This window comes from Microcebus murinus, chromosome 17 (assembly GCF_040939455.1).
Source record: "Microcebus murinus isolate Inina chromosome 17, M.murinus_Inina_mat1.0, whole genome shotgun sequence".
Classification (NCBI taxonomy): domain Eukaryota; kingdom Metazoa; phylum Chordata; class Mammalia; order Primates; family Cheirogaleidae; genus Microcebus; species Microcebus murinus.
This window is the reverse complement of record NC_134120.1, coordinates 2,118,824-2,142,162: the sequence shown is the minus strand read 5'-3', so window position 1 is coordinate 2,142,162 and position 23,339 is coordinate 2,118,824. Positions and strand designations below refer to the sequence as shown.

The 23,339-nt window shown below is 56.5% G+C and overlaps 1 protein-coding gene across 2 annotated transcripts in view; it reads right to left on the bottom strand.

Annotated features, from left to right (window-relative positions):
- MBP (myelin basic protein) overlaps window positions 1-23,339 on the bottom strand; it is a 108,844-nt gene that overhangs the window by 32,534 nt on the left and 52,971 nt on the right. For both annotated transcript variants that reach the window (XM_075993789.1, XM_075993788.1), the window contains exons 3-4: window positions 22,488-22,575; window positions 1,314-1,750 (exon numbers count right to left, since the gene is read on the bottom strand). In XM_075993789.1, coding sequence (XP_075849904.1) covers window positions 1,314-1,750; window positions 22,488-22,575 — 525 coding nt within the window. The remainder of the gene's footprint in view (window positions 1-1,313; window positions 1,751-22,487; window positions 22,576-23,339) is intronic.

The following is a 23,339-nucleotide window of genomic DNA, read 5'->3' as shown; positions in this document are numbered from 1 at the left end:
TGGCCGGCATTTGGGGTGGGTGGCGGAGTGTTGCCAAGGAGTGAAGGGAAACGTCTAACCACGCAGACACCGGATGGGCCAACCAGAATGTGGATTCAGTGAGCACTTAAGATACACCAAGTGTCATTCACAGGTTAGTCACAACGGAGTCACAGCGAGAGCTCTCCCCACGGAGCAATGGGTGATTGCCCGAAATTCCAGGGTGCTTTAACGCCCACGGGAAAGGCAGACCTGACATTTGCGTTTGGCTTCAACAGTCTCATGATCAGTAATTGTAAGAATAACTGCAATTGGAGACCACAGCTCCAAGGTGCCCGTGGGTTCCACGGTGGCCCGTTAACATAATGAGGGGCTCTGTCCACACGCCCTTCAAAAGCCTCTCACATTCCCAAGATTCCGAGCAGCTCGGGGCACGGGCTGCGGGAAAGCCGCATCCCACAGGCTTTGCGAGAACACCCAGCACACCAAGGGCTTTTTTTGGAAAAACTCCTCTCTCTCCAAAACCACCTAATTAATTACCCAGCACCCCACAACCCCCTGTGCCATCGTCCCGTTTGCGATCCGAACCACCTGGGGCTCGGGTCGCGAAGGAGCAGCAGGCACGGGGCACCTGCTCACAGTCAGCCCCAGGAGCCCGCTACAGACTGGACAGCACTTTTGTTTTTTTTTTTTCCTGTGATATATTTCTATCCACAGAACATTTGCTTTTAAACAATGAAACTTCCAAGATTCTATATTCAAATTCACGGAATCACAAAATAATAAGGTTTTGATTCATCGGCACTTGTTCCTCCCTTCACCCTTTGCACCAGACAGCTCAGAGAAAAGAAAGTTTGCTGGGGGCGGATTCAAGTTCAGGAGCTTGCTCTAAAGTCCTCCTCGCCCTCAATCGCGCGATTGTCGCAGGGCAGTGCGAAGCCGGCAGCAGCGACTCCAGGAAACCGTGAGCGTGACCCAGTGCCGAACCCGCAGGCAGGGGCACGGGCAGACTCTGTGCAGAGCCCCCGGGCACTCAAGCCGCGCTGCTACGTGCAGGGCACACCCAGAGGTCCAGCATTCAGAATTCCCTGCACCCCCGAGCCGCACCCCGATCGCAGTCCCTTGCGAGGAGGACAAAGAGGGCCATTAAACAGAAACATCCTAGGCAGCCACGCAGCCCACGCCCCGGGGCCTCTGTGGGCTTTCCGGCCAGGACCCAACCCCGGACACTACGCGGCTACGTGTCAGCTCTTCCTCTAGCGGCTCGGTTCACCTCCCGAATTGTCCTGTCCCGTTTCCCCTAACCTAAGGCGCCTTCACTCCTCGGAGCTCACCTTGCCCGAGCCCCGCTTGGGCGCGGCCCTGTCGCTGCTAAAGAAGCGCCCGATGGAGTCGAGAATGCCCGTGTCTCTGCGCCGCGGGAGGAAGCCGTGCCGCGCATGGTCCGCGGTGCTCGCCGTGGCCAGGTACTTGGATCCGTGCCGCTGGGAGGGTCTCTTCTGTGACGCCATCACATCCAGGCCCTCGGGAGCGGCTGCACTGTCTTCTTGGATGGTCTGGAGCTCGTCGGACTCCGAGGGCCTGTCTTTGAAGGTGTTGTCCTCCCTCCCCGGGGCATCTCGGGAAAAGAGGCGGACCAAGTGGGGGCGGCTCCCCGGGTCAGCTGGGCGGGCGTCCTGCCAGGCATTCTTTGGGTCCGCTGTGCGCTTGGAGTCTGTCACCGCCGTGTCCCCAGAGGAGGCCCCATTGTTCGGGCTCGCATCTGCCTCTCCTGCAAACAACAAGGAGAGATGAATACGGGCCTGTGCGCGCAGGCCGGGAGACAAAGCCGCTTTCTTCCGGGGGGTCTCGGGCTGGCTGTCTCCCATACAGCGCGCAGAGCGTGCGCCCTGCCCACCGGCCGCACGGCAGCCCCGCCGCCCGGGCCAGGGCCGACCTGGACTCGCGCCCCTGCCGCAGCCCCGGACTTACCTCAGTCGCTCGGTGTCTGGCGCCTGGATGGGACGCACCAGGGCTTCCTGGGGACTTGGCCCGGGCACGCGGCGGGGACCTCAGAGTCTCCCCTGGGTGCCGCGTGACTGCACTTGGAGAGGCCAGAGTGCAGGCACCTCTAGGGACACTCCCACCCGGAAGCCCGCCGGCGCGCAGGCTGGCTGGGCACGCTGGGAGCGTTCCCTTGACAAAAGGTGTTTTTAGGGTTCTTGGTAGAAATGGACCTTCCCACATCTTTTTACAATTCATGCCTTAAAGAAACGGGGCATTTAGAATTCTTTCATTCCCAGATTCCACAAGGGCCTCTCGCACTAGAGAACTGCTTGTTCAGCACGTTTTGATTTGGCTTCTCCTCTGCGAGCAGCAACAGTCAGAATGTTTGAACTGGGAATGGGATGTGTCATGCTGTACGCCGCCATCGCATGGCTTTGCACAAAAAATACATTTCTCTCACAAACGGCAATAAACCTGTTTGCTCTCAAGGTACAGGAAGTTAGGTTTCAATGAACATCATTTAGTTAGTTTCCTCTCCAAATTCTATCACGTGTCTACAGAAAATGTGGATTCTCTCACACTTGCCCGTAATACCATCCATCCATCCATCAATTTATCTACCCAGCTACTAATCCATCCACCCGTCTACTAGTCCATCTTCCCACTCATGCATCCACCCACTCAACCATCTACCCACCCACTCATCCATCCACCTACCCATCCATCCATTCATTCATCCATCTACCCATCCATCCATCCACTCATTCATCTATCCCATCCAACCATTCACCCATCCATCTACTCATCCATTCATATATCTACCCATCCATCCATCCACTCATCCATCCACTCATCTACTAATCTATCCATCCACTCACCCATCCATCCACCCACCCACTCACCCATCCATCCACTCATCCATTCATATATCTACCTATCCACCCATCTACTAATCTATCCATCCACTCACCCATCCATCCACCCACCCACTCACCCATCCATTCATCCGCCCACTCACCCATCCATCCACTCATCCATTCATATATCTACCCATCCACCCATCTACTATTCTATCCATCCACTCACCCAACCATCCATCTGCCTACCCATCCATCCATCCATCCATCCACTCACCCATCCTTCCACTCATCCATCCATCCATCAATTATTGTACTGAGCACACTCAGTCCTGTGAGGCCTCCTAGAAGAAGGTCATGCTGTAGTTGGGTGGGCCCTACCCCAGGGACTGGTATTCTTGTAAGAAGTGGAGGTCTGGGCACAGAGACACACGTGCACGGAGTCAAATGAGCTGGAGGTGGAGACTGGAGTGACGCATCTACACGCTACAGAGCACCAAGGACCCCTGGCACCACCAGAAGGTCAGAGACACAGACAGATTCTCCCCTGGAGCCTTCAGAGGGTGCGTGGCCCCAAAGACACCTTGATTTAGGGTTTCTGGCCTCTACAACTGCGAAAGAATAAATTCCCGTTGTTTTCAGCCACTGGTGTGTGGCAATGTGTTTCAGCAGCCCCAGGAGACGGACTCAATGTGCGCTTTTCTATGGTGCGATGATACAAAAAAGACAGAGCAGGCTGAGGCATCAGGAAGGCCCTGGAGGAGGTGACATCTGGAGGAGGGGCAGGCTGGGCCTTGTGAGGACGTGAGGGTGTGGGGGGCTTCTGGCGGGAGGAAGGCCCCACTGCAGGGCCTGAGCAGGGGTCAGCTCGGGCGTGGCTGGACAGCTGGGCAGCCGCTGTGCTGGGGTCAGGGAGGCTGGCGGGTGACAGAATTGTGGGCTGCGGCAGGGACCGGGGGTGCGGGGTTTGGGGAGCAGGGGAGCCCTGCTGGCTGAGAGCCCTACAGGGCAGGGCAGGGCGGGATGTTGAGTTGTTGAACGTTGGAAAGAACTTTATGCCCTAGGAGAGTGTTCTCCAACGTTCACACTTGCGAAAAGGTTGGCGTTGGCAACTCGAGGGTGGCTCCGTGGAGAGGCCTCGGGGTGGCCGCCCGCACTCGCCCTTCACAGCGCTCTCGGGCGGGCAGGGCGGAAGCATTTGCCCCAAGAGCTAAGTGTGGGCTCCAAGAGGCTGGGCGACTCCTCTCCCTCATGTGCACCCACACATGTGCACACATATACACATGCACACACAGAGCATGAACACACATGCACACACCATGCACACACACATGCACACACACACAGGCAGAGCATGCACACACATGCACACTCACACAGGCAGAGTACACATACATATGCACACACAGGCAGAGCACACACACATGCACACACACAGGCAGAGCATGCATACACATGCACACACACAGGCAGAGCATGCACACACATGCACACATACGCACACACAGGCAGAGCGCACACACACACGCACACACATGCACAGACAGAGCATGCATACACATGCTCACACACACATGCACACACAGGCAGAGCACGCATACACATGCACACACACAGGCAGAGCATACATATACTTGCACACACACAGGCAGAGCACACATACACATGCACACACACAGGCAGAGCATGCACACACATGCACACACACACAGGCAGAGTACACATACATATGCACACACAGGCAGAACACACATACACATGCACACACACAGGCAGAGCATGCATACACATGCACACAAGCAGAGCATGCACACACATGCACACATGCACACAACGGGCAGAGGGCACACACACACAGGCAGAGCACACACACACATGCACACACACAGGCAGAGCACACATACACATGCACACACACAGGCAGAGCATGCACACACATGCACACACACATGCACACACAGGCAGAGCGCCATCAGACTGGAACCAGATCCTCTGCGTCCTAATCAGCAGTTCTAGTAAAGACTTCAGATGTGGCATGCAGCTGCCTCACGCGCTAGCAGGCCTGTGCACTAAGTCAAGACGACAGCCCACCAGCCGCCAGGCTGCGACCCTGGGGACGCTGGAATGAAACAGCACATGTGAAAAGCACCTTCCAGTTTTAAGCCACCATCAGGACTTCGACTCGAACGTAGTTTCTTTATCTCTCAATGTTTCTCAAGCTGTCTGTGTCTTATTGAAATGATCTGCGTTTTGGATTTGTCTGAAAACACACAGTCACACGGGCTCCTTAGATACCAAGGTCCCTGGGGGCCGTGCAGAGGGCAGGACACCAGTTCTAGGGGACAGCGGCACACGAGGAGGGGCCGGGGGTCATTTTCCTTTTGGTACATGCACATGTGGAAGTTCGTATATGCACAACACACACTTCCACAAATACATGCAACAAAAGAAACCGTGTTCCAACCCTGTCGATTTCTTTCCTCGAAATCACATGGGTTAAGAAACTGCTCCATAAATGACATTTATTGTGCAGCGATACAGAGCTTGCATTCCAAGGCAGATCAACTTACTCCCCACGTACATTATGGACGTTTGCCGATGTCAAAGTAAAACGAAAACGTTAGGAACCCAGGTCACCCTGGTCCTATTCACGCACGAGCAGGGTGCACACAGCTGCCGGGCGCATCCGATCCTGCCATGCTCTGCGCCTGAGAAACAGGGCACAGACCCAGAACAAGTGCAGGAATGATGGGACAGGCTGGGGTGGGAGCCTTTGGTGGTGACATTCTTTCATGACCACCGGTACATTCAACTACATGAGAACACTAAGATTTACAGCATGTTCACTGAATAAATACATCACTGCATCGGAGTGTCTGAAAAAAGCAACGTGAAGAACACCTTGGCAGGTACAAGGCTGTAGTCCCTGCAGGGATGCAATGCTTATTTATAGGTTGCAAGAGCAACAGAAATAATTACAGTCTGGTTTTGTAGCTGTGCTCTTTATTCTCTAGCTAATATAAATTAATGCAAATGTGAGAGGAAAACAATAGCTATATTGTACATAATGAAATGCATTAACAAAACACAAGAGCATCTGAATACTAATATTTTTACAACAGTTGGGCTTTGTGTCCCTGAATACAGTTATTTGTGAAGCACAGAGAAGGGCATTTGTGTGCCAAAAGTAGCTTCTCCCAACACATAAAAAGTATGGTGAGAAGTTGAAATCTGTGGATATGCAGCATTTTTGGGGTAGGGACAAGTTCAGTTTAAATCTATCCATTAATATTGCCTTCCATCAAATTAAAGCCCAATGCATACTTTTTATTTAGATTATATTTGTAGAGCAGAGCATTTATCATACAATTGGGGAAACATGCCGATCTAATTTTACCAGAATATGCAACTCTAATCTTTTCTGTATTATTGATCAAATTCTATGAATGCAGGAAAACTTCTCTAAAAAACAAAAAAACCACACTCTCAATGTCATTGCTAGAATGGCCTTTATAACGCGGGGGCCCGGCCATGAGCACTGTGGAGTGACCCCTTAGTTTTCTCTAAGTTGTTTCACATTTGTCATCTGTCTCTCCAGGTAGACGGCCCCTCTCTGAGGGCCGGGGGCCACGCTGAGTCTGTCACCAACTTCCCCGGCACAGTGGACGCTCAGCATTTATCGTTTGCTCATAGAAGATGCTGATGTTTGCCGGAAAGTACTCCAGGAGGAAATAGGCCAAAGCCCCCCACTTTCTTTGCCAGAAGAACTATCTGGCAAAACTGCAGCCACATTGTTTATTGTGTGTTTATTTTAAAGTGAGAATTTCCCTTAAGTCCTTGAAGTCTCTACACCCCTAGTGCAAAGAACTGAAGAAATCATAATAATTTCAGTTGTGTAATTTAGGTCTTTCTGGCCATGCGGAAGGTTTTCTAATACCCTAAACATAACCATTCAGCATGGCTCTGAACTACCAGAATGAAGCATTGAGCTTTCCAGCTCTATCTCTTCGTGAACTCCAAATCCCAGTTTATCCATCTGGACTCGTGGCGCCAACTCCAGGCCCCTTCCTCCACGTGAGGACCATCTGCGGTCCGTCTGGGGCGAACCAAAGACCGTGGACAGCAGAGAAACGCATCGCGACAGAGCTGAGGACCGGGTGTCCAGGGAGGACCCGGGGCGACCTCAGCCCACCCTCTGCCCGGCTGATGTCCCTGAGCAGGTCCCCGAGCCAGGTGGCGCGTCCATTTGCGCATTTCAGATGCAAAGGCACAGTCCGTCCTCGCAACATCTCAGATGTCCTTTGGCTTCCACCAGCGACCCCCTCACAAACGCCGCCGTCCACGGAGAGCTAAGGAAAGGGCTTTGCTGGACGCGGGTTCTCCTAACCCTACAAAGCAGGCGGCCGTATCAGCCCTTTATTCCAACGAGAAAACGCAGGCTTAGAGGAGTGAGGCGGGAACTGACGGAGGAATTTGCTAGCTCCGGGCCAGTGCTCCCTCTCCACGCTCCGCAAGCACACGGAACGCCCCAGCCCTGGGTGCTGCACACCCGCTCCTTCCCCAGCCCGGCTCGCCTCGGCTCAGCTCGGTCTGCCGCTCAGGCTCAGTCTCGCAGCGGCTCTCTGCCGGCTAACGCACTCTGGACTGCAGCTGCTGACCCGGAGACGTGAGAGTCCCCCAGCCCGAGAGATCATCCACGTGCAATTTCACCGGGGAAGTTCAATAGACTTTCTCAGACGCCTGCCCTAGCCCAGAGCCAGCCAGGGCCACCGCCTGCAGCCACGGGGACCCTGGACAACTGCAAGCACGGCCACCGAGTCACAGTTTACAACATAGCTGTCCCCGGCAGAGTTCACGATGGCTGGCAAGCACCTGACACAGGGAGCCCAGGCGTCCTGGACATCATACTGCAACTCTGCAGAAACGCCAAACCCGCGCAAGACTTTGGACTCACGATTCTCACTGTGCCCCAGACCACTGACAGCCCCACAGAGAGGCTGTCTGTGGGGTTGTCTATATATCTATATTTTTCTGTCTATATATCTTCCTACAGGACATCCACCAGATACTTTGTCACATGACACCAGTTTATTCATTTTGAGAGATCGCTATAAAAATAGACTCTCTGCTTTGCTCCACGTTTTTACCTGGCTTTTAAAAACAATTATTTTTGGTGGCATATCTGGGTAGGCTTAAGGCCCAGAGCACAGTTTTGGTTAGTTGTGAGTGTTTTTTTCTTTCTTTCCCAGGCTAGAGTGAGTGCCATGGCGTCAGCCTAGCTCACAGCAACCTCAAACTCCTGGGCTCAAGCGATCCTCCTGCCTCAGCCTCCCGAGTAGCTGGGACTACAGGCATGCGCCACCATGCCCGGCTAATTTTTTCTATATATGTTAGTTGGCCAATTAATTTCTTTCCAATAGAGACGGGGTCTCGCTCTTGCTCAGGCTGGTTTCAAACTCCTGACCTTCAGCAATCTGCCCACCTTGGCCTCCCAGAGAGCTAGGATTACAGGCGTGAGCCACCGCGCCCGGCCAGTCGTGAGTGTTTTAAGTTCCCATAAAACGACGACATCCCCACACACAAGGTCAGAGTTGACCGGTGTGACTGACTGGTCTGCCCCGGTCACAGGGACCTCTCATCTGGGATCTGGAACGTTCCGGCTCATGAACACAGGCTTCCCCTTAGAGGGTGCCCAGGCACAATCTCAGGGGTCCCGGGAGCCCACCCCTAACGCACTTCCTGGTGGTCTTTTTAGGGCCGAGAGTCCAGACGATTGCTAAGGGCGTTTGGAAATCATACAGTTGAAATCCGAGCGGCTGGAAACTGGCGTCCTGAGGCGCAGGCCGCGGGCAGAGGCTCGCCAGCGGGTGGCTGGCACACTGGCATCTCGCTCCTTACCGTCTGTTCCTGCCGTCTCGCTGTAGTGCCACGCCTGATCTCGGAACCGGGGCGCCACCCACACAGGGTGGTCGCTCCCCGGGCTGAGGAAGCCCTCACTTAGCCACGGCGCTCCGGCCACTTCCATCCCAAACGCAGGACGGCGGGACTCACGGGAGCCGCGCGGCCCCGTCACACTGACAACGGAACGGCTGTTTCTGAAACGACTCACAATCTGGTTTTACAGCTTACAGTCACTTTAGGGAAGCATTTTCCAAAAATAAATCCATATATCCAAATGCACCGAAATGTGTTATTTTCCATAACTGTGCAAATTAATCCTTAGGTGCTAACTCAAAACAGTGGCATGGAACAGAGTAAGGAAACTATTGTTGTGGAAGCCACAAAACACATAAAACTTTAACCCCTTCGGTTCGGCGCTCACTGGCCGCGACCCCTCGCCCGCAGCCGGCACTCACAGTCCGCGCGGGGGTCTGTGCTGTGCATGGACCACGCGTCCGTTCTGCTCCTGAGTGATGAGGAAAGCTTGAAAGCACCGAAAGCTTGTTTTACTTGACAGGCAGCTTTAGGAAAACAGCCATAATACTCCCACTAACGACTTGTTAAAAGGTCACAGATTCGTAGTGACTTATTAGCGGAACGTACACACTGCAACTGCAGAGATAAAAGCAGATGCTTTTGGCTGTCGACTACAGTCGACGCTGGGCTGTGCGCCTTCACATCACGGCTGTCGGCTACAGTCGACGCTTGCGTTCATCTGTGACTGTCGACTACAGTCGACGCTGGTACCGGAAGTGCTTAATTACTTGGTTTTTGATTGGGTGTTTTTAAATGCACGCTTTGTACACTCGTGCACGTCTTCTATTCTGTTTGTTCAGGCCGCATCTCCTAGGCAGCTGAGCCTGTGCGGGCCACGGCACAAACGAGGTGACCATAACCAGCCCCGTTTCAAGCCTTCTCTGATGGGACCAGCTGTCACAGCAGGATGAGGACCCGCCACCCAGGGCTCAGTCCTTCAGAGCAGGCAAAGGCGGGACCCTGGGGTCAGGACACTCTTCTTTAGGGTCAAGAAACTCTTAAGCAATACAGAGACTGCTCTGGAGAATGAAAGAGACGTCATCCAACACCTCAGCCACTGCAAAAGAGATCCTGCTTTTTAAAAAGTCAGGAGAAGGTGACACTGTTTCCTACAGCCCTGGAAAAGCCACATAAAAGCTCAGAACGCTAAACTGAAACAAAACAATACAGTTTTCCTCAAGTGTGTTTCTACATTTCCATTCTAGTTTGCTCCCGTGGCTGGGGAGGTGCCCTGGAGCCACAGAAGGATTGTCACCCAAGCAGCCTGCGGACGGCACACGGCCGGGCCCCGCCCCGTCGGCCACTCGGGACCTCGGCCCCTCCTGCAGGCACAGTCCCCAGTGCCCCACAAGCACAGGTGTCAGGAAAATGTAAGGGGCAGCTGGGAAAGGAGGCAGGGGCTGCGGCATTTGTTTAGCCCCAAGGCCAGCTGGATCCTCATTCTTGCGGATGGCATGGACAGCTCCGTCGCTATTTGAGCACAGTTCCCAGGTCCCTTTTCCATAAGTGAGGTCCTTAATGCTGGGTGTGCTGATACATGGTATCTGGTAGAAGGACATCTTGTCCCAGCTGACAGGGTGAGCCACAGCAGGAAGTAGCTCCGGGCTCTGTTTTCGGGCCATCAGCCCCTTTCCTAGTGGTGGCGGCTGGTGGCTGAGCCCGGTGGGCTCTGACGGGCTCCGGGTCAGGTCAGCGCTGCTGAGCACCTGCCCCATGCGGCCGCCCTGCACTGGCCTGCAGGTGGCCTTGCCCATGGGGGGGGGGGGACGGGGGCCTGCCGGCTCTGCACGGCGGGACCTGGGGCGTTTGCCAGACGCTTGGCCCCCGTCCAGCAAGTGACGGCAGGTGGGGCCCCGAGGACTGTCGGTGCTCAGTCCCTGGACAGACACCTGGAGCTGGAACTGCGGCGACGGGTGCGGGCGGAGGGGCAGGGTGCTGGGTCCCGCCGGGCCCTTCGGGAGGCTGCGCGGCTGCAGAGAGCCCTGGAATTTGGAAGTGTGGGCCCGGACCGAAGAGGACTGTCCTTGTGTGTGGAATATTCGTGTCACTAGAGCGCTGTGCTCAGGGTCACCCGGGAGGGCAGCGGGAACAAAAAGGCCCATGGTGCGGGCGTGGACTTGCTATGGCAGAAATTCCGCATCTATGAGAGGCATGTGGCCGCCCCCCGGGCGACCCGCAGAGATTTCTTTAAAGCTTTTCCACAAATGAGTCTTATCCAGCCCCCTCGTCTTACACAAACGCCTCCTTTGTGTGCCCAGAACATATAGTTTCTATTCGCTCTAAATAGCTCAGCCCTGGAGCCACCCTGCCCCCGTGGGGAAGGGGTCACAGGAGAGGCAGCCGGTGAGCGGGGGGAGCGTGCAGAGGATGGGAACCGGGTCCCCTCCGGGTGGCCAGGCCTGGCGGTGACCACCGTGGGCCACACCCTCGGAACCCGGTTCCTCGTCGCTCAGTGGGGCCGAAGGCAGCACACTGGGCTCCGGACACGGCTGGTGTCGTGCCGTGAGGCTTTTGGTAAAGAGGCCGGTATCCATACAGTTCTGCTCCATGTGCAACCCCTGTGACCCACCCCACCCCCCGGTGACTTTGCTGACAGCGCACAGACCCAGAGCGTGGAAAGACGTCCTCCAGGGAGTCGGCATCACAGCCAGAACCCAGAGGAGAGCATCGCAACAGAGCCTGCAGGATCTATCTGCAACCAGCAAAAGGCAGTGAACTTCCTAGTAATCACAGCATCGTAAGAAACAGGTCAGACCCGGAGCTGTCCAGTGCAGCCACGAAGAAAAGCTGCGAGTCCACAATGAAGGGGAAATGCCCCCACTCCGTACGGCCGCTCTGGAGATCTGCTTGCTGAGTGCACGCACCTCCAGCATTCACCCGCAAGCGTTGCAAGTGACACCAGGGAGGCGCGCAGAAGGTGGTGTGCCGTCTCATCCTCTCAGCCAGAGGCACGTGCCGTAAAAACCGTGTCCCTCCTCTCCAAAAGGATGTGGCCCTCGGCACCGGGCACCTTGCTTTGGCGCCTGCCCTCATGAAGGGAGAGGGGGCGCGAGTCCACAGTTGCCCTCGGTTTGACTGGCATCTTTGCTCTCAGGCAAAGTGCAGTCAGGGTTAACTTTCACACGTCTAAAAACATTTACGTTATCTTGTAAGTATTCAGAGAAACTTTTACCATTTGTGGCCTTAGAGAACGTGTGAGAAACTGCAGCCGTTTATAATTACCCTGCTTTGCAGGGATAGGCATGGGCCTGGGGCTCACAGATACATTTACAGCCCGGCGGTCCAGTAAGTGAGAGAGTTATTTTTAGGCCTTTTCTTGGGGACAGTTGCAGATCTGTGGCACTCGCTGTCCCTGGCTGCCCAGGGACAATGGTGTCAAATGTCCAGCGCGGCGAGATGCTCTCTGCACAATGGCAGCCTGTCAGAAACCGCGCCGAGGAAGGGCCCGCGCGGGGCCAGCCCGGTGCCAGCTAGTGTTAGCTACTGGCTTCTAAGGAGAAGGAAAACTCCAGCTCTGGGAGTGAAGAAATGTTAGGTGCAATGCTAAAAAAAAGCCCATGCAGCAGCGCACGGCTTTCCAGATCAGGAGAGGGGGACGTCGGGATTAGATAAACGGGAGAGAGGAAGACGGTCCCAGATCTCGTTTATAGACTGCCCCAGGTAAATGCGACCCACGTCTAGGCGCATACCGTTTTAGTGTAGAATGCATACGCGTGTTTTAAAAGATTTTTTCCCTCCCTTGGAAAACATTTTGAGACAATCCATCATGATCAAATAATCCGACAACATTTACGTCGTGCTGGGCTGATGTCAGGAGGAAGACACTGAGACATTTCCGATCTACTCCTCTGGTGGAGCCAAATGCTTTTTAAGGTTTATTCATGAGAGAATTCTAACTTAATCACAACAGGCACTGGTAAGAATCCATTGTTACCTTTTGTTGCCTGAATCTTGAATAAATTACTGTAAGTTTTACAGAAACTCCACGTTTCAATGTCATGAATATAAATTTATACAGCAGCTCTCCAAAACTGAAATGAAATTGCTCTCTTTAAATCTCACTGTGACATTTTCTATTTGTGTCACGGGGACAGTTCGGCAGAGATTCCCATGAGCCTGGGGTTACTCCCAAGGGGGCCCTGGTTACTGTGGTCTCTGCGGATGCAATTCTGCGACTCAGTTTCTCTGGTGGTTCCGTCCCAGATGGCTGTCTCTGCAGGGCCCCTGTGGGGACGGGCACGGCAGGGCTGGAGGGGGTGGCCAGGCCACCTCATCCCGGGCCTCACAAACGTCCAGTGCAGGGTATCAAACGCCATCACTAGTAACGGCTTTTTTGGGACAAAGCGTTCAGTCTCCGTGAACGGCCTGCACGCTCCAGTGGACCGAGGTACTGCTTGGTGTCTCGCGTGGTGGGTAAGCCTCCTCATGGGCCCACAGCGGGCGGGGGAGGCGTGCTGGCCATCAGTGTCGCTGCAAAACACGGCTTTAGCATGTGCTGCTCACATGGCGGACCCAGGGCAGGGATGCCACACTCAGCCGGCTGTCAGGGCCGTGTCAGATTGGCCCCAGCAGCTCTACCAGCCCGCCGCCCAGCCCCCGCCCAGGCCCGCGCCCCCTACCACGTCACGGTGTCCTGTTTCTGCGTCTCAGATTCCTGGCTCCCCCCTCCCCCCTCCCCCCCCCCCCGGGGCCGGGCAGGTCCCTCTCCCAGGGATGTGAGTTCGCCCAGCTGCGCTCCCCCACCACCGGGCCGGCACTGGCTGGCTCCACGCGCCATCCAGTGCTCAGAGCTGTGACCTCAGCACTCTAGTCCCCACCGTGACCACCTGCGTGAGAGACCCCAGGAGGGGAGCCCATGCGGCTGCTGTGGTGCCCGGCGCTGCGCCGGCCCAGGGCCGATGTCCAGCGACTGCTGAGACTGACCGGGGCGGACAGCAGCCTGCTGCTCTGTGGGCCAGGCCCTGGGAGGCGGCTCTGCGAGGCGAGGGCAGCGTGGGCTGGCCACACGGGCCCTGGACCCCAGCTCCTGCAGCCACCTTCCCACCCCCCAGCCGGTGGCCTCTCTCCGGGCTCCCGTCTCCCCGGTGCCCGGGTCCCACAGCCTCCTCCTGGACGTTGGGCCACCTGGCCGCGCCTGTCCTGTGCACGCTGTGGGCTGTGCCCCGAGAGCTGTGCACAGGGGCCTTCTGTGCTCGCCCACGGCCAGCGAGGTGAGACTCCTGAGACGGCATTCCATCCCTCCTGCGGCTGTCCCTCAGGCTCGGGTCCTCTCCGCCCTCCCAGGGCTCTGCTGCAGCCGGCACAGCGTCCTGCCCAGGGCCGCACGCCTGCACCTCTGCAGGCCCCCAGCTGGGCCCATGCGAGTGCGTGTGAGCACGTTCAGGCACATGTGGGTGCGTGTGAGCATGTGTGGGCACATGTGGGTGTGTGTGAGCATGTCTGAGCACATGTGGGTGCATGTGGGTAAGTATGAGTATGTGTGAGCATGTGTGGGCACATGTGGGTGAGTGTGAACACATGTAGGTGGGTGTGAGCACATGTGGGTGCATGTGGGTGTGCGTGGGTGAATGTGAGTGCATGTGGGTGCATGAGAGCACACGTGGGTGAGTGTGCGTGCATGTGTGCATATGTGAGTGCATGTGGGTGAGTGTGAGCACATGTGGGTGCATGTGGGTGTGCGTGGGTGCGTGTGGGCACATGTGGGCGCATGAGGGTGCATGTGAGCACATGTGAGTGCATGTGGGTGCGTGTGGGTACGTGTGAGCACATGTGAGTGCATGTGAGCACATGTAGGTGCATGTGGGTACGTGTGAGCACATGTGAGTGCATGTTGCTGCATGTGGGTGCGTGTGGGCACTGTGGGTGAGTGTGAACACGTGTGGGTGCATGTGAGTGAGTGCGTGCTGCTCTATTGGAGATGGTGCCTCCTGAGGGGGTCCTGCCTCAGTTGGTCCAGTAGGACTAAGAGGAGCCAAGGTCACCCCAGGCCACACACCGGAGCTGCCAAGTCTGAGGGCCGTGCAGGGTGGGAGGTGGAAATCTGAAACGCGAACTCTTTCTCACGGAACCAAGTGTAGGCGCCTTCAAAGTGGGGGTGCGAGAGCATCCGGCGGGTACCACAAAGGCCTCCAGCCTGGGGCTGGCGCCCGTGAGCAAGGAGGACCTTGAGCCTCCCTGGTCTCCGGCCGGGCCGCGCGGCCACTGCACTGGCCGGAGCCCATCACATCTGCTATTTGTGCCACTGTAAGGCTTGTGTGCGCCCTTTGTTCCAGAGCCCTCTCAGCTGGCCCATTGTGGCGCTGATGACCCCGAGTGACCCTAGCAGTGCATTCTATCTTTGAATGCCGGGGCCAGTCCGGGGTGAGTGCACAGGGGAACCGGCCCTGAGCACAGGTGGCTGCGACTGCCGGGTGCTCACGGTGGGGGACCCCTGACCCCCATCCGCCCCACCCACGCTCCACCTGGAATGGGCCCGCTGGGCTGTCACCTGGACCTGGGGTTTGTGGCCCCTACGGGAAGTGCTCTGCTGGCCCAGGAACGCCAGGCCCCAGCCCCTGCTCTCCACGCTGCAGGGCCCTTGGGCCGCCCTGCCTGTGGGCGCTGCGTCCTCTCCACCTGCCCCCACCTGTGCCTAGAACGCGTCTACTCACCCTGGAGATGCCTCGCTCAATTGTCTTTGGCACTTGCAAGAGGGGGCAGCTACCAGGAGGCTAGGGAGGGGGCTGGGAGCGCAGGGTGGGTGGGATGCGGTCAGAGAGGCCTGGGCGAGGGTGAGTGCTCTGAGCAGGGACCCTGTGCTCGACTTGAGTGGAGGATGGACGGGTGGACCAGGAGGAACTTGGCGACCCGCTGGGGCTCCCAAGACAGTCCAGGTGGGCTGATGGGCTTGGACCCCCACGATGCAAGAGGTGGTCCTTGGTCCAGCCAGCAATCAGAGCTCTTAGCAAAGAAACGTGGACAACACGGCTCAATTTTGGACATGGACCCCGAGCAAGTCCAAGTGCAAATTCCCATCAGCTGCCCCTCAGTCTGCACCACACACACACTCATCCTTTCTTCCTCCCACTCCTCTCCTGTTTTCTTCAGGTGATCAATTTCATGTCTCAGGGCGGCGAGCCTCAGAGCAGACAATGTAGAGAACGAGGTTGGTGATGTGCACACATGCACACATTTAAACGTAAACGTGTATATACCGTGTTTCTCCGAAAATAAGACAGGGTCTTATATTTATTTTTCCTCAAGAAGACACCCTCGGGCTTATTTTCAGGGATGTGTTATTTTCCCCTCCAAGCCTCAGCTCGCAGCGCACACAGGTGGCCGGGACCTGACAGGGGGAGCCGACCTTGTTGGTGGGGCTGCCCACACCTTTCCGGTCACCTCTGGGACAGTCGCTGTCAAGATGGGGCAGAAAGAGCGGATGTTTTACCCTGGACGACAGCGGCCCGTCCACAGACGCCGAAAACAATGGCTAAGTTGGAGGAGGGAAACCAAGCCCGTTCGCAGTTGACCCGTCCCGGACGGACCAAGTGGCGGCAGGTGGCGCTAGCCTGGGAAGGAACGCCCCCCATGAGCCTCCTGGGCCGGTGGGTGGGATTGGAGGACGCAGGTTCCAGAAGTTTCCTTCTGCATGGCCCCGCCTTGGTGTTCTGTCACCCTGTGGAGGCCGTTTGCTCCCAGGCTGTGCGGCCTTGTAGGGGCTGGGGGCCGGTCCCCACTGGGCAGGACAGGACTCTGGCTCGCCCTCGGGGCCTGTCCTGCCCCAGCTCAGCAGCCCGTGTCCTGGTTGCTACTGATTTCCACTGCTCCAACACAGAGGCTGTGCCTGGGGTGCCGGGAATCGAACCCCCACTTCTGTCCTTACCAGCAGCACGCGGTGGGAACATGCAGGGCCCTGCCGGCTGGGCAGGGGGTCCACAGCGCGCCCGCCCAGAAGGCTCGCTGCATCTAAATGTCAGGGCCCCGCAAAGGAAGGGCATCGTCACTTTCCATAGCTCGCTCGCACGTGTGATGCCTAATTACCGTGTTTCCCCCAAAATAAGCCCTACCCATAACATAAGCCCTAGCAGGATGTCTAAGCATGTGCGCCATAGAAGCCCCATACCGAAAATAAGCCCTAGTGACTGGCGTGGCTACGCAGCGCCTCTGCACAACCCGTGCATGTCGTCGAGGAGCGGGAAAGAAGACGAGCAGCCCTTCTCATCTGCCCCGTTGTGACAGCGACTATCCCAGAGGTGACCGGAAAGGTGTGGGCAGCCCCACCAACAAGGTCGGCTCCCCCCGTCAGGTCCCGGCCATCCTGTGTGCGCTGCGAGCTGAGGCTTTGAGGGGAAAATGACACATCCCCTGAAAATAAGCCCTAGGGTGTCTTCTTGAGGAAAAATAAATATAAGACCCTGTCTGATTTTCGGGAAAACACCGTAGACCCGAGCTAGGACTATTCAGAGAGCATCTGTCTCAGGGCAGGCTGCTGTACCCGGTGACCATTCTTATGGTTTGTGCCCAGAGGGTCAGTGTCCCAGAGGACAGCCTCTCCCCGCAGGGACGGCCACCTTCACGAGGGCAGAGGAGAGCCTGGCTAAGACGCCGGGTGCTCCTGCGGTCAGGGCCAAAGCCCCGGTCTGGAGTCTGGATGCCTGACACCCCCGGCCAGCTGCCGACTCTGTTTGCCCATCTGCTACCAACACTTATTGTTCGTATAGGAAGTTTGATAACATAGGTGAAAAATTATAAATTATAAAATTATTATATATCAGTAAAACTGGAAAGAAACAAACAGAAAACCTCAAAACCAAAAATAAACCCCTCCTGAACTCTTGTGTGAATATATTTCTAATAACATATTAGTCATTTGCATTATAAAAGTTCATTTGTAAGGTGCATGTTTATACACTCAGATATTTTTCTACTGAAATATGACAGATAGGGCTGGGCGCAGTGGCTCATGCCTGTAATCCTAGCACTCTGGGAGGCCAAGGCGGGTGGATTGTTCAAGATCAGGAGCTCCAGACCAGCCTGAGCAACAGCAAGACCCCCGTCTCTACTGAAAATAGAAAGAAATTAATTGGCCAACTAAAAAAATATACAGAAAAAATTAGCCAGGCATGGTGGCGCATGCCTGTAGTTCCAGCTACTCGGGAGGCTGAGGCAGGAGGATCGTTGCTTGAGCCCAGGAGTTGGAGGTTTCTGTGAGCGAGGCTGATGCCATGACACTGTAGCCCGGCAACAGAGTGAGACTCTGTCTCAAAAAAAAAAAAAAAAAAAAAAAGAAACATGACAGATGGGATTCAAGACCCACAAAAAATTCTTTGGACAGTGATACAGCTAAATGCCGTACAATCAAAGGGGAAAAATACAAGAGAACAGCACAGCTTAAACGCTGATAATAACAGCTTAAATGAATTAAGAATCGTCAGAATTCACGGTGGAAGTGGATCTACAGTGAGTGCAGCCTCCTCTCCACGAGGCCCCCGAGCGTGACTCTGGGCTTGCCCCGGTCCCCACCTAAGGCTGCTCTCCGCGCATCCAGCAGGGCCGGGAGGGAAGGCAGAGTTCTGCCCCCTGGGAGGTGGGAGGGGCAGGACACTCGCTGTCCTAGGGGGGCAAGACACTGACCCCCAGCAGCCATGCGAGCCCTCAGAGGGAGTGCGGGGGAGGGGACTGTGCGGCGGGGGCGGGGGGAGCTCAAGGGTCTGTGTCTGTGTGAGGCCGGACAGTGTTCACCTGTCCACCCTCCCGCCGGGGAGGCAGAGCCCGGCCGCCTTGGGGAGACTGGCCGGGGAGGCAGAGCCCGGCAGTCTTGGGGAGACTGGCCGGGGAGGCAGAGCCCGGCAGTCTTGGGGAGACTGGCCGGGGAGGCAGAGGCCGGCATTTCCACACCCCGCTGGGAGGCGGGACAGGAAAGCAAACGGGTGAGCCAGCGGAGGCCGGGAACAGCAGCCAGGGAGCCGGGGCTCCACTGGTCCACGGCAGAGCCACGGAAGCCACCCAGAGATCCTCCTTCCTCGAGGCCCGTGGTCTCATTTAGAATCACACGACTCTAAGACAAAGTCCCTCCTCGAGGAGACTGGCTCGCCGGGACCCCCGTGTGGCAGGCCGGTCACCACACGTCCCCTTTTCTTTCATGTGGGCACGAACATGTCGGCATCGGTGACGTTGCCGATCTCGCTGTCCCCGGGCGTGCAGCCAGCCTGACCCCTCCTCTTGTCACAGCTGTTCTCGGACTTCACACCCTGACCTGCCTCCCGTCGCGGCCAGACCACGCTTTACGTGGGACTCATCTGCGCAGGTGCCAGAAGGTCTCTTCTCTCTGTTTTTAACATCCCTCCCCGGCAGTTCCAAAGGGCCCAGGGTCACAGTCGCGCTGGGGCGCGCCGAGGCCGCCAATGCTTGTCAGGCGGAGCCTCGGGCTGAGGAAGTCAAGGGGATCGGAACCGGGTTAGTGGAGTTCAGGGGTCAGGCCGGGAGCTTCGGGAGGCGGAGTGGGCGTGGGCCGGTCTCCCAAGCGAGCCCCTCCTCCACCAGCGTGTCCAGGGCAGGTGGCACTGGCGTGGGTCCCCAACAGCCTGGACTTCAGCGAGGCCCCCGCATGGGGGTTCCCGTTACGAGTGACCCAAGCGCCCAGGCCCTCGGCTACAAAGCTCTGGGACCCACCGAGGCAGCCGTCCTGCCCCCGCGCAGCGTCTGCTGGTCTCGCAGGGCGGGCGGGCGCCGGGCCCTGCTCTGAACTGGAGGCAGGACAGGCGCTGGCCACGTCTGGCCGCCTCCCCGGCCCGTGGCCGTGCTGGACCGTGCACGGGTGTCCCGGACTCCAGCCTCGCCCAGAGGCCCGCGTCCACACTCTGACCATGAGGAGGCGGCACGGCCTCCCCAAAGCGGCAGAGGTTTGTCCAAAGGCTCACAGCAGAGACCGCCCGGTAGGACGGAGAAGAGTGACCGCCGCCGTGAGCCTCAGGGCTGGCCTGAGAAGGAGCTCTGGCCCAGGACGAACCCGCGCCGCCGTGGGGGGGAGCGCGCCCCCTGGAGGCCGCCCTGGGCACTGCGGCCAAGCCTGCAGCTCCCCGAAGGTGTACCTGGGTTCTCCATGGCACACAGCGTCCTGAGAGTTCGGTTAAGGAGGCAGTCCCCCACCTTTTTGGCACCTAGGGGCCGGTTTCATGGAAGACAGTTTTTCCACGGACTGGGGTAGGAGTTGGTTTCTGGATGATTTGAGCACATGACATTTATTGTGCGGCCAAGCCTCTCTGCTAATGATCATCTGTGTTTGCGGCCGCTCCCCAGCGCTGGCGTCACCACCCAGCTCCACCTCGGACCACCAGGCGTTAGAGCCCCATAAGGAGCCGCAACCTGGATCCCTCACACGTGCAGGTTGCAGTGGGTTCGTGCTCCTATGAGAATCTAACGCAGGTGTCCTCAAACTAGGGCCCTCGGGTCACATGCTGCCCGCCTAGGACATTTATCCGGCCCGCCAGGTGTCTTTGCCGCAGCTGCCTGTCCTGCTTGGCAGCCGACTGGCCCCGGGCCCGCAGTGCGCACTCTCCAACGGTCTGAGGGACAGTGAACTGGCACCTGTTTAAAACGTTTGAGGACCCCTGCTCGAATGCCACCACCGCTCTGACGGGAGGCGGAGCTCGGGCGGTGATGGGAGTGACGGGTGCGGCCGTGAATGCAGGTGAAGCCTCGCTGGCTCACCACCCACCGCTCAGCTCCTGCAGGGTTTCCACGGAGGGGCTGGCGGAGGAGGCGGAGCTCGGGCAGGGACGCATGGCCCGGTCCTAACAGGCCGAGGACCGGTACTGGCTGCGGCCGGGGGGCTGGGGACCACAGACTCAAACACACAGAGGAGTAATACATGTGACAGTGCCTGACTGTTTTAACACATCTGTCAAGCACAGTCTGAGAACGGCCCTGTCCCCCAGGGTCCTCGGGGCTGAGCTCCGGGCGCCAGTCCTGCCCCTGTGGCCGGGGCCCTCGAGCCTTTGGGCGTCCATCTGACTGTCCCAGCCGGCACGTGCTCGGCGTCAAACGAGGGGGCAGACGGGACGGCTTCTAATATTTCTTCCAGGTCTCAACCTGTGACTTTATTTCTATGAGTTATATCCACTCCAAAGACATTCTGACAGGAAACTGACTGACGAGTGCTCTGTCTGGATATGAACAGAAGGCCGCAGGGAGCAGCAGCAGCATAATTAGCAACGCGCTGAAGCTGGCATCACAGAAGGGGCTGTGCGGCAGTGATTGCTAAGGACAATGGCTGCATCTGAGGGGACACAGATGGCAGCTGCCCCTCGGAAAGTGCCGGACAGCCCCTTAGCTCCTGGGCCCGCAGGGCCGCAACAGAACTTGACATCAGAAATGACTGCCCCTTAACTATTACCGTGTTTCCTCGGAATTAAGACCTACCCATAAAATAAGCCCTAGCAGGATTGCTAAGCATGTGTGCAATAGAAGCCCTGCCCTGAAAATAAGGCCTAGTGACGGTCGTGGCTACGCTGCGTGTCTCCACAACCCATGCATGTCATCTCAGAGCGGGAAAGAAGACGAGCAGCCCTTCTCATCTGCCCCATGAGAGCTCTAGTGCTTGACATGAGAGATCGGGGCCAATGGTTCTAAAGGAAATAGAGTTGCAAGACATTCAGGATGGGATTCGGGGTTTGGAGAGTGATGATGATGTTCCAGAAGAAGACAACTTAACTCTACTTGAATAAGTGCAGATTGTTGTACCATACTAAAAAAAAAGATAACACATCCCCTGAAAATAAGCCCTAGGGTGTCTTCTTGAGGAAGAATAAAGAAAAAAAGAAAAAACCCTGTCTTATTTTTGGGGAAACACGGTAATAGTTTCATAGCTTAGGTTACTAGCCAGGATCCATTACATGCATCTATTACTTGAAAGTAGCATCTGTAAAAGATGATTTCCGCATGGAAGTTTCTTGGAAATAGAGTTTAAACAAATGCAAGGAGGTTTTGAAAGCTGCGTGAGTTGCGAGGGGAAATTTCGGACCAAGGCCGACAGCATTTTCCAAGTGCGGCCGAGCAGCATCTCGGGTTCGACAGGCCTTGCAGGCCCCCCAAAGATGCCGGCCCCGGCATGCGAGGCCCTGCCGACCCGAGGATCCGATCCAATCCTAATTACCTCCTGGAGGCCCCACCTCCAGCCAGCGTATGTATTTGGGATCCAGGTTCCAACACGTGGAGTTTGGGGGATGCATTCAAACCATAGCAATGTGCAAAGGCGGCTTATATTCAGGAAGGCAACACAAAAAAGTAGAATTTTGCGGACAGCAGTCATTTCCCAATGCCTTCTGTGTCACCAGTGCAGGTCCACTTCCTCATTGGTTATTTTTTATGAGCACTATTTTATGAGCACTTTCTAATGCCCACACACAAATGGACAGACGGACGATGAGAGAAGTACCACCTCTTAGGGAAAAGCCTGGGAAATGTCGGGGGATTGTGTGTACAAGAAGGCATGCAAATCAACAGCAAAAACGAAAACCAGGCGGGAACAGCTGCCTGGGGGTCACGTGGGAGGAGGGATGGCAGGAGGGTGAGGAGGGGGCCGTACCCGCCACGTTTCTACGTGGTCTGCGTTGTTGGTGGCCAGAGCAGACACGCCGACCACCCCCCCAATCATAAAGCTAAACCCCTCTCCAGAGGAGAGAGCACACTCGTCACGTGTGTGTCACCTACCGAACACGTCACTGTCTTCCGAGGCCGCTTGGGAAAGTTCGCTGAGGTTTCTCCTTTTTTCAGATTCTCCTCTGCTAGTTTCAGCATCCTAGGGAGGGAAAACACAACAAACCCCTTTATTAGGACGAAGTGTTTTATCAGCAAAATGATGATGATGCATTTTTTCGTTATACGTTTTTGCAGACCAGTCTCTCGTTTCCTAGGCGCCGTTGCCGGGGCCGTGAGAGGCGCACAGTCTCCGTGCACATCCTTCCCGCGCGGCCGTACGGGCCACGCTCTGAAGCCGGCCCGCCGGGGTGCGCGTCTGGCTTGGCTTGCTTCTTATGAGCTGTGCGACCTCGGGCAAGCCACTGAGTCTCTCTGTGCCTCAGTTTCCTTATCTATAAAAGGGAGGCATTACTAGTACGGCTTGTCATGGTTGTAATGAGGACTACTAAAGTTAGCATGTAAAAAGTGCTTAGAACACGCCCAGCAAGCAGAAATGGCTGCTTGTGTGTTTGCCACATGGAATGGAGACCGAAATAAAAACGGTGGGGAGCTCCCCGTGCCCCGCCCCGGAGCCCCAGCTGTGCTGACGTCGTCCCTCGCTGAGGACGTGGCTGCTGCACAGAGAGGCACAGCCCGTGTGCAGGGACCTGGGGCTGCAGAGACGGAGCTACGGATCCCGACGGGCACCTGAGTTGGGCTGTGTCTGACATTGTAAGTTCTCTGTCTCTGCAGCTTCCCAACTCCCCAGCTTTCGTTATTTGTGTCGGATTTGCCAGTTGCAACAAAAACTGTCTCGACGAATATGTCAACTTGAAGTCTGACTCAGACCTAGAGTGACTCAGTTACATGCTGTGGGCTGCTGGC